The sequence below is a fragment of the Siphateles boraxobius genome, unplaced genomic scaffold, assembly GCF_051911475.1.
Source record: "Siphateles boraxobius isolate OS27281-9 unplaced genomic scaffold, OSU_SipBor_1 86, whole genome shotgun sequence".
Taxonomy (NCBI): Eukaryota; Metazoa; Chordata; class Actinopteri; order Cypriniformes; family Leuciscidae; genus Siphateles; species Siphateles boraxobius.
In genome coordinates this window covers 9,188,436-9,202,585 of record NW_027509215.1, presented here as the reverse complement: position 1 = coordinate 9,202,585, position 14,150 = coordinate 9,188,436, and the positions used below count along the sequence as shown (strand labels likewise).

Below are 14,150 nucleotides of genomic sequence, written 5' to 3'. Positions count from 1 at the left end.
TCGAACTTGTTGGTCCAGCACATCCCAGAGATGCTCAACTGGATTGAGATCGGTGGAGCTTAACCCTTCATCATGTTCCTCAAACCATTCCTGATCAGTGTGTGCATTATCCTGCTGAAAGAGCCACTTGCACCAGGGAACACTATTGTCATGAAGGGCTGTACCTGCTCTGCAACAGTGTTTAGGTCGGTGGCACGTGTCAAATTTACGTCCACATGGATATCCAGACCCAGGGTTTCCCAGAAGAACATTGCCCAGAACATCACACTCCCTCCACCGGCTAGTGGAGGGAGTGTGATGTAGACATACATACACGGCCATCCACATGATGTAGAAGAACACAGGACTCATCGGACCAGGTGACCTCTCCACTCCTCCAAGGTCCAGTTCTGACGCTCGCGTGCCCATTGTAGGCTCAGGCATTCTGATCTGGTCTTCTGCGATGGACTGTGTGTTGTGTCATATTCCTCCCTTAACCATCATTAAAAGTTTGTGTGACTTGTGCCACAGTAGAGCTTCTGTTGGCTCGGACCAGACGGGATGGTCTTCATTCCCCTCATGCCACGATGAGGCTTCAGTGTCCAACACCCTGTCGCCGGTTTGTGGTTTATTCCTCCTCAGACACTTTTGGTAAATTCTCATAACTGCTGACCGCACAAACCTTGCCGTTTCAGAGATACTCAGACCCAGTCGCCTTGCCAAAACAATTTGGCCCTATAGTCAAAGTCACTGAAATCTTTATTCCTGCCCATTTCTGCTGCATCAAACATGTTCATTACGAGAACTGATCGTTTTCTCACTATCTTATCTACCGAGACCTTAATATGTGGCCTTGTTAGAAGATGATCAAAGATATTTTTTTTATATATATATAAATTATGTGTGTGCATATATATATATATATATATATATATATATATATATATATATAAAGGATTGCAAGAAAGACACTTGTTTGAATGTCACATTGAATTAGATTATATTTGTTGAGATATGCATGTCTTATGTGTGTGCATATATAAATACTATATATATATATATATATATATATATAAATGTTTTATTGCAAGAAAGACACTTGTTTGAATGTCAGATTGAATTAGATAAGATTTTTTTGATATATGTCACTACTTATGCACATAGCAAACAAAAAAAAACAGCAATAATAAAACTGCAATGACTTACACCGTTTTAAAAAATGACCTGTTTGGGTTGTCAGCAATACGACACTTTGTCTCCACGTACACCTGTTTACGTTGATCATTTTTGTGAAGCACTGAAGGCATTTGGCTGCACAAGAAAAACACATCTTAATACATGGTGTGTCGTCTTTGTTAAGTTGGGGATTAAAGGACACTTTCAGTAGGTCGCCATTCTCATTTAGACAAAAGAGTGTTGAAAGGAGTTTCTGTCGGTGCTTCATTAGCGCAGGCCTCCCTCTGTGTCCAAACCACAGCCAGCGTTTAGTGCAATTACCCAGCAGAGAACAACTGTCAATCATCCTTAAAGGGGAAGGATTCCCATTATTAAACCTCTTAAGTCTTTTCCTCTTGCCACCGGCTCTCTGCACGTCAGGACAGTTTTCATGGCTTCATCCTAAAGATCAAGACCTCCATATGCTCTGGGAATGGGATATATCTGAGTGCTTCTGAATTTCGCCTCACTTTTGGGACTTTTGGGAGCCGTTAACGGTCATTTTACGGCACCATCTTAAGGTGCACTGTGGGTAAAAAGTTGTGGTCTATCATTTGCTGGGATGCTTGGAAGCAACAACCTTGTGTGACTCTGATGAGCCATAAAGTCGAAGAAAAAGGTGCGTTTTTATGATTTAAAACTTCCTAGATTCATTTCAATTTAATTTACCTTTAAAATGCATCATTATTATGTGAAACTAGGCAAATAAGACTCAATTATTTAGTTCTATTTCTATATTTAAAACATATAAATTTTAACGGTCTACATAAAGTACTTTTGGTTGATTGCACTGATTTGTGTGTTAATTAATTATCTTATTGAATGTCTGTATGCATATACAGTTGGTATAGAAACTAAGTAAAATAATATATTACACATATTAAATAGCATTTTTGCCCACAAACTTTTCAGAAATTTCAAAAATTCTACAAAATTCTAAAACTTGACAACGCAGCTCTATAATAGGTTGACGACTAGGCTCGTATGATTCTGATAAACCAAAATTTTGATGGAAAAAAGTGTGAAGTTTAGTCTTCTTAAATCTTACTATCTTAAATTTGAAATATTCATAAGACAAAAAAGTAGCATCACTACTTCACAGAAACTAAACAAAGATAATTAAATTTGTAATTGTTTACATAAAGAATACATTTTAATACATGATACATGCTTTCGGTTGATGGAAAATAATTACTTTATTAACTCTTTTATCTTCTGACTGAACATGTACATTGCATAGATTGAAACATAAGAAGTAAATTTCTGTGTGGTTTCAAACGATTTCAATAGAAACTCCATTTGTGAAAATGAACGTGCCGACACAGGCCTCATAAGGATTCACTGTCAATAAAGTTGGGATGGATGGGAACAAAGGATTGAAACCGGCAGTTAAGAACATATAAAGTCATTTTCCATGTCATTTTCAATGCAGGAGAAAAAAGCATCGGAACTCTGTGCCTTAGTTGTCTTTTAATCAAAACTATTGAGGCATGTAAAACATAAATGGTCAAAACCGCAGATTTCACATGACAAATTTAATGTGCCAATTCTGTCCCAATGTGAAGAAAACTATCATCATGCAAAAGATGCAGGAATAAAACTGTGTTTGAGCAGAATATTAATACTTGGATAACTATAGGCATTATTTTTCTAATTTATAGTAGCCTACATATAAAATATATAATACCTATACAACAACACACAATATATATGCAATACACAGTACAACATATAAGACATTGTTTTCAAAGATTATTAAAGATGCATACCTCAAACACAGAGGACAAATAAGTATTAGTTAGTCGTCCATTAAGAGTAAAGAGCTATAAAATGAAAAGCTCAGATAATTTGACAAAAAATGTTTGAGTTCTTATCTCTGACTTTCGACTGCAGATTATTCGAATCTGGCAACAGTTTGAGACACTGTTGAGAGTTTCAGAAACTTTAGAGAATTTGCATCTATGAAACAGACTAAGAGAAACAACTGAGATATTACAGGGATCTCATTTGTGATTTTCTCCAGTGAATGCATCATGCATTATATGTTATGTTATCTTAATTAGGTACAGAATCATACATTTTATAACAATAGTTTAACACCTGATTTTATAAACACCGTCAGAAATTGTTGAGTGATGCACTAAAGGTTTAGACATCTTTAATGTCTTATTAACCCCTGCTTTTCTTGAACAGATCTTTGAAAGAGAATCTCTACGATAAACTGGAACCGGATCGTCTTTTGGACATAATTTGCGCGCGGTTTCCTCGAGGAGACTTACTGTAAGGGCAGATTGGATGCATTTGTCACTGGATACGATGAACATGGTGGACGATGGCTGCCTCTCGACGGACAACTATCATGACCTGGGTAAAGGTGGCGCGTCGGGCATGGCAGGCCGCGTTCACAGCATCGACGTGATTCTGGGCTTCAGTAAAGACCAGGATCCTCTGCTCAACCCGGTCGGGCCTGTCGACACACACAAAGATGGAGTGGACCTGGGAGAACAGGAGAAACAAGTGACCTCTGACCCCTACAGTCACCTGCAAAGTCTTCCAGACAGCGCACAGCAGTCAGCGTATCACGGTGAGAATCTGTTGGTTTACTAAATGACATCTCATTTGACCGAATCAAGAAAAAAGCACAAAAATATCACACTCTTAGAGGAAAAGTTTCTATATAATGCATATATATATATATATTCCATATATATGGCTTTTCCAATTTCTCCACAAATATATTTGCACACACACACAAATTTTTTTTTATATATATATGTATGTATATATATATATATATATATATATATATATAATTTTTTTCTTTTTTTTGTGTGTGTGTGTGCGCAAATATATTTGAGTAGAAATTGGAAAAGCCACTTGAAACATTTATTTTGTGATTTGTTCATTGCAAGAGTCTGTAAATTTTGCCAATAAACCTGATTTGCAATGGGTATGTGCAAAACTGTATGTATACACACATATATACACATGTATATCTTTTAGTGGTTTCCATAATGGGATCATTTTATGGATATAATTTTAATTATTAGTATTTTTAAATACATTTTTTAGTTTAATTTGAGATTTCATGAATTATAAATACTTTATCACTAGAAGAAATTGAAATGACCCGTTAAACAAACAAACTTTTATGACGTTTCTCCTTACATAGAACATTTTTGACATAAATGGCTCTTTAAAATTGAGTCAAGAACCTTAGAGTTCTATATAGAACCCCACGGAACCTTTAGTTCTAAGAGTGAGAGTGCTGGATGCAAAAAGTGCTGGTTTTGTCACACAACTTGTCAGTGTGTATTTCAATACCGTCATTCTATTTATTTATTAACTTATGTATTGCTATGAAAATGTGTTTACATTTGTGTGCATTAAGGAGACAATATTTTCTGAAAAGCGTTTCTCTTGCATGAAAAGAGTCCTGCAAGTCTATGTGATCTAGATTTGGCTCCAGTCCATTTTCAATGTAAGTCTATGGGATTTTTTTCACCTATTTAAGTCTGATGACTTAACTTACTAATTTAAAAGCACACCTCTCTATAACAAGACACATGATATGAGGAATCACTCATACTGTACAAGACGAAGTGCACACCGAAATGTAATGCTTAGGACTACAGGTTTGTTCAGATTTCTAATCCTGAAAACCAGCAATAGTGATGCATGACTTTAGAAAACACCACCATTTAAATAACTTAAGTAAAATGAATGTTTTCTGACCACTTGGATTATTGTCAAACATGTTAATACATTTTTTATTAATATTTATATTATACTTATATATTAATATTTTGCCTAAATACATTTGCATAGATAAATAGTAGCAATCACTGTAAAATAGTGTAAATAGTTAGTATTGTTACAACCTGTGGTCATATACTGCAAAAAAAAAAGGCTTCTTCAAGACTGGTCATAACGTTTAAAAATAAGTTACATAAAAAGGTCTTGCATAAAATTTAGTGTACATAAAAATGGGTCTAGTTTGAATCAGAAAAGCAAGACTGATTAATCCTAACTATCTGCTAGTTCGTTCTTAACACACACAGTCTTAACATAGTGGCTGTTTATGCATCTGGCCTCTGCAACTATATTTAATAATAATAAATAATATCCCATTATTCCACATCCCTCTGTCCTGGTTTATTGTGAAAACAGAGTAAATTTTAGCGTTGCAAGTGCTAAGCCTGATTAATGCTTATCACTGTAACTAGTGATTACATTAATAACTTAATGACAAAATTATGTCGAGTGGCATTTTGTGAAACTACTTAAACCATGTGCAACTTAAACCTATGCATATTATCTTCCAATCTATATCATAATTTTACTCTGGTATTGTGTTTAAATTTCACAGGCTTAAAAACAAATAATGAAACAAGGTTACAAAACGACTCCAATTAACCCTAGACATCAGTGCCACTGCATGTAGTTGGTGCATGAAAGTTGTGTATAGCAAAACGTTTAACATTGAACTAATGATCTGATTTTAATCCTGCCCAATTTAATTAGATTCAACCTGGATCTGCCTCACCACAACATGTGGCTCGTGTTTGCTCTTAGCTGTTTCCGCGAAATGAAAATCTCCACTGTTGTCAGGCCCTCTCAGTCACAACGCTGCGGTTCTGAGTGAACCTCTTAACGGTTGGATTAGCAGTCTTGGCCACATGAGGTCTACAGGTTTAACCGGTGACATATGCGTGCTTGGATTACTGATAAGACTTACTTACCATGACAGAAGTGATGGGACTCACAAATCTCTTATTTTCTAGGTATTCATAAAATCGAAAGGTTAACATCTGACTCCATCACTGTACCATTTTGTAAAGAACATAAAAGTATTTTTGCTGCTGACATGAATGATTCCTCTTGTTGAGGAGAGGTGTGCTGTCACTTTATAAGTGATCAGATGCATTGTTTGCACCTGTTGGATGATAAAACAGTTGGAAAATATCCCACAGATTAGGGCTGCACGATTATGGCAAAAATAATTTTTTGGTCAATATTGAAAACATGATTATTGGTGGGCGATATGATCAAAGTCTTATTTCACAATAGGAGTAACTTTAAATATCAGTGAAACTTCACAATTATCAAAAACTAGGTTAACTAATGTAAGAAAAAGGTCCTAAAAAATGACATGACAAGTAAACAGTCAGAAATACAACAAGAATGAAAATACAATTAAATAAATAGTGTAATAGTACAAATTAAATATGCAGTGGTATTCAGATAATAAATAGCCTACAACAAAAAAAAATTTAATAATTAAATGTAACATAACACTGCATAGTCTTAAATGTACATATTGAATATAGATTAATCCTTATTAAAGCTACTTAAGTTATTCAGTCAAAATCAGTGTGTGATTTTCCTTTGTCATTTTGTTGTTTGATCATCATTAATGACAGACAGCAGCAGGTTTATTAGGCTGCTGTCACTTTAAGAGCAAATGCATGGATCCAATGTACAGTTACAAATGCATTCTCAACTGTGTACGTTTACTTAAGACATAACTTACTGTGTTTACGTGGATACTCTCCAAAAAGGCATTTTAACATTTTTGTGTGTACGTTTTTAAAAAATCAATTACAATTAATCGCACAGCCCTACCACAGACTTACACTGAAGGAGTGACCTGAGCCATATCAGAGACAAGAACATTACAAAAACTACTTAGCAATAGCCTAGCAACCACATAGAACACTATAGCAACTTCTTAACAACACCCTAGCCACCACCTAGAACTCCCTAGCAGCACCCTAGCAACTTCTTAGCAACACCCTAGCAACGTCCTACAAATTCCATACCAACTAGAAAACTCTAGCAATTTCTTAGCAACCATTCAAAACACCCTAACAATCACCTAGCAATGGTTTAGTAACCACCTAGAAAACCATAGAAACTTCTTAGCAACGCCCTAGCAACCATTCACAGCACCATAGAAACGTCCTAGAAATGCCATACCTACCCAGAAAACTCATTTAAAAAAAAAAAACTCAATAAACAACCACCTAGAAAGGCGGTTGCAAACACCCAGAAAACCCTAGCAACTTCTTAGCAATGCCCTAGTAACCACCCAGAACACCCTTGCAACCACTCAGAAGGACCAAGCAACCACATTAAAACCCATTAGCAACATTAATTCTTTAATGGACTTTACAAGGTTACCTGTGAAATAAATAGCAGTCCGTTTTATCTGTCCCTGCGCTGTAGATACTGGGCTTTTCTCCACGGAGAAGTGTGATGCAGATTTGGGAGATCCACGGAGCAATGTGGAGAGTGACAGCCGTTCCCCGGATGCTCTCGATGAGGATCAACCTAAAAAGAAACACAGACGCAACAGAACCACCTTCACGACCTATCAGTTGCACGAGCTCGAACGAGCCTTCGAGAAGTCCCACTACCCGGATGTGTACAGTCGAGAAGAGCTAGCTATGAAAGTCAACCTCCCAGAAGTTCGAGTTCAGGTAAGCTTTGGGCAATACAAGCTGGGACACTTAATGGTATTAGATAGACTCTGTAGAGGCGTAGTGATAAATGTAATTGTAATTTCATTACAACCTTGACATTGGGGTGATTTGTAATGGACTTATTTGTAATGATAGGGCATTACATGGTAGAGCTGCACGATTCTGGATAAACTGAGAATTCTCCCACCATTCTGAACAGACAACTAAACTAAATAACATGTAATATACTAGAGGTTATGACATAATGTTAGTTGCAGCAGTTTAATTTAGTGTTTAATTAAAGGTATTTGTTTTATAAACACTTTTTTATACTGGTTTAAACTCTCTTCACATCCTTATTTGCAATTAATAATAGAAGATGTTTAAATATTAAAGCATACATGCAGTTCATCTTCAGTGGAAGTCTCAGGACCAAAGAAATTTTACATTTTGAAATCATCCAATCATCGCATTGAGTCCTAACACAATGATACGATGTCCTACCTGCCTGTCAACATATGTATTCATCAGCGTGATCCGTGAGGCTATGCAGAGTTATTCGAATTATACAGAAGTCAGTCCCCGAATGCCACCAATGTCGCCTTTCACAGTTCAGACAGGACCACTTTTGGCAAGTCACTTGAGTTTATTAAACACAGTCCATCGTATAGTTCCTTATGGGGGTTCTTGCTCCATAATTGCAGCGGCAAGGCTTTTAACGGGGGTGAGAAAGAGAGACCATATTACTCCTGTACTGCAATCCTTACATTGGCTTCCGGTTAAATTCAGGATTGATTTTAAAGTCCTCTTGTTTGTCTACAACGCCCTAACAGGCCTTGCCCCCCAGTACATCAGTGATCTTATTATTCCCTACTCTCCTTCTAGAGTTCTTAGGTCCTCCGATCAAAGGCTTTTAAAGGTCCCTCGTTGTCATTTAAAATCAAAAGGAGATTGTGCTTTTTCTGTGGTAGGTCCCAAACTTTGGAATAGTTTACCATTCCACGTGAGGTCAGCTCAATCGATTGCCACTTTTAAGTCTTATTTAAAAACGTATTTATTTTCTTTAGCTTTTGAATAAGTGATGTTTTGTTTTGTTGAACGATTTCAATGTTATCATTTTTGTAAAGCACTTTGGGGCAACGTCTGTTGTTTGAAAATGTGCTATATAAATAAAGTTGCTTGCTTGCTTGCTAATTAATGGCATACAGAGCTTTAGCATTAAGCCCCCATAGAACCATCAGCTTGATTGATATAAAGGACGATTAAGACACTTTAGTAATGTATTTAAAGGGGCATTCGGCAACTATTTCAACTTAATAAAACCGTTTAGAAATCATTTGGATGGTTAAATAACCTATTCCGGTGAGAATGGTGACTTTCCCCGCTTCCTCCAGCGTTCCCAGGCGGAAAACCAACCTTGCAACATGCGGATTAACGAGAAACACAAACAATTCGACATAAACACACACGCCGCCCTCAATGTGTATGATGTATTACCCATATCTATGGTATTACCCGCCTCAGTAGACATAATAAAGTTGGCCGGCTCCGATAATAACAAATGCACATGAGCAGCGGTAAAGGGGGAGGAGGGGCCGCAAGTGAGTTTTTTTTGCGACATTGTTGTGAAATATACGCCTCACAGGTGTAGGGGGAGCTCGTTGAGAAAACAAGCGACAACAAAAGTGAAAATCAGCGAAGAAATAGCTAGAGTTGCCGAGTGCCCCTTTAAAGCAAAACAGGGTTAACATGTAGACGTGGCAGTAAATCCCGGGACGTCTATACTGTAGCATGGCTATGAGGATGAGTGTCAATGATGTCCATGACTAGGACTTTAAAGCCTTGGTAATCTGAAACAAAAGAAGACGACAGCCAGAAGGTTACAGTAATATGCTTGATACTTATAGTGGTGACGAGGGGGAGGGTTGCGAGCAGTTTGAGTATGCTTTCCGAGCAGTAATGCCACGTATATATATCCTCCTGGTCTAATAAGAGAATGGTATTGGTTGGAGTACTATGCCTACGTGGCCTGCCCGATTTCCTCCTGAACCAAAACAACGAGTTTACGCTGCGTTTTCCCCATGGGCTGGTTTCACAAAGCTATTTTAGACCGGTCTATAGTGTTAGACAAGTCTAAAATTTGCTCATAGACTAGTCTAATGCAAGTAAGATTGTTTCACAAAAATTAAGACTGACTTAATTTATATCAAAAAAATTAGACACCTTAACCCAGGCTAACTCAGGTCTAAGACTCTGTTACCTTGGCAACCAGCAGTAACAATCAGTTACATTACAAACAGCCAAAAGAAAAGGGAAAATGACTCATAATTTGTGGTTTGCTGATGACGTTATGGAGAGAGCTATGAGAAGGTAAAGGGTTTTTAGGGACCGCATTAACCTACATATATAATAATGAGGACTTTTCTTTTCTGTACGTCTTTAACGCTCCGCTCAACGGTTGGATTAACGGTTGGTTTAACCACATTAAACATTTCTTCTTGTTACTACATTCTCCGCTAAATTTCCCAAAGTAAAATGTCCTTGTGACTGTTATACTCCTCCAACAAACACGTTTTACGCTGGGGTAAACTGCACTGAACGTTTGAATGCGCTTACTCGATTTCCATTTTTTTTTTTTTGAAAAATGTCTTATTTTACCCAGAATGCACTGCAGTGTAGTCCTACTTAAGATAGACAGAGTCTTAAGTGCTTTGTGCAACGGTCTGATTTAATGTCTATCTAAAGTCTGATTATCTACTATATCTAAGCCATAGTCAAAGTCTATCTTTGTGAAACCGGCCCCATGTCATAACCGTAATTAAGACCCCGTTCAGACTGCAGGCAAAAGTGGCCCAAATCCGAGTTTTGGGGGTCAAGTGACCAGGTCAAACTTATTCAGAAGTAGTGTGAACACTCAAATCTTGTCCAGATCTGATTTTTTCTAATCAGATTTAGACCACTTCCATATGTGGTCCTGAATCAGACCCAGGTCTAATTTTTTTCAATGTGCCCGCATTGTGAACAACCAAGGTGAATTTGATGCGACTTTTACGTCAATCTACATCGACATTTGTCACAAAATATGCGCCATCGAGTTAGCCCTAGACACAGACAGTAAAATTAAAAACTTGACTATTCACATCACATTCCCACCACTCCTGGCTTCATCTCTGCATCCACACAGACCTCTGTGGTGAATTTACAGCCATAAGCCCGCCAATTTTGCTCACTTTCTCTTCATTCTTCTCCTCCTCAGCACCTGCTCATTAATGTTACGGCTGCCATTACACAAACATTTTGAAATAAAAGCGAAAACGCTTACTTCCTTGCGGGTCAGTTCAAAACCGCAAACAGTTCACACTGGAATCTGATATAGGCCACATTTTAAAAGGCAATGTGAACAGCCTAACAAAAAATCGGATATGAGCAAAAAATCCGAATTGAGCATTAAGACTTGCGGTGTGAACGGGGTCAACCCATGACGCTTTACTAGAGCTGCTTACTTCTTTAGACTCGGATTATGCGTTTCTATATCAACACTATCGAATCTGCAGCAGTCAGGTGGTACAAGAGCTCTGTATGTTGTTTACGTTCATTATTATTGTAATGTGCTTTGAGACATGAGGTAGTTTAACACTATCTATCGTGAGGCTTTGCAGACTGCTCTGGCTGTGTGTGTTCATGTGTTTTGAAGGAGGCATGGCTTTGGAGACGCTCTTGGGAGGGAGGGTGCGATCTTATGCCTTCAAAGCTAGCTCGCTATTGCTAGCCTCTCGCAAAAAGCCTACACTACCTATAATTTGAATAAATTATTTTTTTAAATCAGTTTCAATGAAGGACTCAATGACTCAATTATTCAATGACAAATACATTTTTAACAATAACTTGTCGCCACCTACAGGTTTAACCAAGTTACTTTCAAAATGTAATGTACTCTATTTTGAGAGTTAATCTCCGTGTTTATATCCGAACTAACTGCTAATCCTTATTAGCATTTTGTACTGTGGGAAGCAGGGAAACACATATTTTCAGTAATGCTCTTGCAATATAAGTCTACAAGGTGATCGACAGGTATACAGGATTGTGAAAAAACATTATGCGTTGTTAAAAAGTACAACCGTAATATTTAAACATCTTTGCTAATATGATAGCGGACGATTCACTTACCAACATTGTTTGTGCAAAGTTATATCAAGTCGTTCAGCTTACATCTCAACCATGCAACCCTGCAACTTTTGTCTTGATAAGACAAGTAGTAGTACTTGATAAGAAGTATAGGTAAAAGAAGCTCATTCAGATAGAAAATAGCAACACTACGTTACAAACATTTGTACAAACAGATCTCTCACTGGAGAGATCAATCAAGTGCTTTACAAAAAATGACAAGCTTCACATTTGTGCTTTTAAACTCTCCAGCACCCTAACCTCTTAGGGCCATAATTTAACGATATAATTGCACGTTCTAAAGTGCACGGCGCACTCCGAATCCACTCTTGCTAGTTTAACGACGAGAAAACTGATCGGTGTGCCTGGCACATGGTCTAAAAGGGTCATACCTATTCTCTTAAAGAGTAACGGGTGTGTTTTTTGGGCGTAACGTGCAAAAAAACCCCAAAAAACTATCGGAGTGAAATTTCACATTCCGTTTAAAAGCCAGTTGCGCTCGCGCCATGGCGGATTTACTATTTACATGGAGGAATTTGTAAGTGGAAAAACTGAACGCTTCTCCTGACAGTTAACAGATCTGCTCGTGCTCGCGGTTAAAGCTCGCAGACCATCTACGAGACAAGCCGGATTCCACCATATCTTTGTGTACACAATATTAATCCTTTACATTGTTATCCTAACCCTATATGTTTAATATTTGGCATGTTTGTGTGCAGCTGCGCGTCCCTGTGTGTGTAATGCGTTGTGGACCCGCCTATAGACGCACATTACTAAGTCTTTAAATAACAAAAAAATACTGCGCCATTGTGGCTCAGTTTGTTTCAGAGACCTCAGAATAGCAACGCGCCCTCAATGCGCCTGAACACACCTGGTTTTCAGACCAGCACGGCCATGGGCACAAATGCATTTGCTATTTAAACTACGTGGCTCAGGACGTGAAAATTAAAACTGCGTCAGGCTAAAACTAGCAAAACACACTTGCATTGCTTTACACTGCATATCATACGCCCAGGTGTATGATAGGGCCCTTAGGGCTAAGAGGAAAGTGGTAGATACCCCTTAAAAACAAGCCTACTTAAAACCAAGGGGTACCCCTCCATCAAAACCAGAATTGGGATAGCCCTTACTCTCTGGTGAATGTGCAAACCTAAGGGGAAGGGGTAAGACAGAGAATTGGGATTGGCCCTAAGTCTTTCTGTGCCAGGGTTCATGTAGGCCTATAAATAATTCTTGACTTTGTCTCATCGTACAGGTGTGGTTCCAGAACCGGCGTGCAAAATGGCGGCGGCAAGAAAAAATGGACACGGGAAGCATGAAGCTCCACGACTCTCCCATGCTTTCCTTCAACCGACCCACTATGGCTCCCAATGTGGGTCCCATGAGTAACTCTCTACCCCTGGACCCCTGGTTGTCCTCTCCGCTCTCCAGTGCCACTTCTATGCACAGCATCCCGGGCTTCATGGGACCAAGCCAAAGCCTCCAGCCCTCATATACGGGTCACCCAGGCTTTCTGAACTCTTCTCCAGGAATGGTGCAGGGAATGCAACCAATGCCACCTCCTCCTTACCAGTGTTCCCCGGCATTTACTGAAAAATACCCGTTGGATGACGTAGACCGCAGCTCTAGCATTGCAGCTTTGAGGATGAAGGCCAAGGAGCACATTCAGTCCATGGACAAAACCTGGCAACCCATGTAACGGGAAAATGGTGAACATTACATTATTTTATTGGGATCTCATTAGCACATGTGGATGCATTTTTCATATATTTTTTTTTAGAGATGACCAGCATCAGATCATTAGGATTAGGGTTCACCCAAATGCATTGAAGCGACCAAGAAACATGAAGATTTGTCAAAAGCGTGAACTCATTAAATGAAGCGGTTGAGGATATCTTCATAATATAACATACCTGGAGTTACGCCGATGGTCAAACCTGCTTGGCACGTTGGATTTGAAATAGTTTTGGCAACAAAGCACGGACAGTTTGGGATTGTAGAATCTACAGTAAGGCGTTTCTTACTTCTTACACGCAGACGTCAAGCTCCTTAGGATTTTGGGTTTCAGTCGGTGCCAAGCTTCTCTGCTTATCATTGAGCCAGGTTGAGGACTCGCAATAGCAAGTTTGGCACATTGGCTAATTTAACAGGACAGTGCAGCTCAGGACAACTGATACCTCAATGCCTGTTCAGAGGTTAAATTCATATTCTACCATCTAGACATGAGGATCGATTAAAAGAAATCACTTGATTTTGATTTAAAAGGAATGACTTTGGTCAAATAAACGAACCTAGGAACAGAATGTCTTTTATTGGATTGTAACGTTA

At 38.4% G+C, this 14,150-nt stretch overlaps 1 protein-coding gene and 1 long non-coding RNA gene across 2 annotated transcripts in view; both read left to right on the top strand.

The window, feature by feature from the left end:
• Positions 1-14,150, top strand: part of LOC143731373 (uncharacterized) — a 315,959-nt gene that overhangs the window by 62,235 nt on the left and 239,574 nt on the right. The gene's annotated exons all lie outside the window — the stretch shown is intronic.
• On the top strand, positions 1,566-13,599 carry rx2 (retinal homeobox gene 2). Its single transcript, XM_077222194.1, has 4 exons — positions 1,566-1,813; positions 3,388-3,778; positions 7,423-7,676; positions 13,078-13,599. The coding sequence occupies exons 2-4, from the start codon at positions 3,490-3,492 to the stop codon at positions 13,519-13,521; spliced, it is 987 nt and encodes a 328-aa protein (XP_077078309.1). The 5' UTR covers positions 1,566-1,813; positions 3,388-3,489; the 3' UTR covers positions 13,522-13,599.

Bases quoted from the DNA above. Each gene is read 5' to 3' on its own strand.
- rx2 (XM_077222194.1), top strand. From the start codon at position 3,490: ATGCATTTGTCACTGGATACGATGAACATGGTGGACGATGGCTGCCTC. The intron at 3,779-7,422 runs GTGAGAATCTGT...CCTGCGCTGTAG, and splicing joins ACAGCAGTCAGCGTATCACG to ATACTGGGCTTTTCTCCACG. The intron at 7,677-13,077 runs GTAAGCTTTGGG...CTCATCGTACAG, and splicing joins TCCCAGAAGTTCGAGTTCAG to GTGTGGTTCCAGAACCGGCG.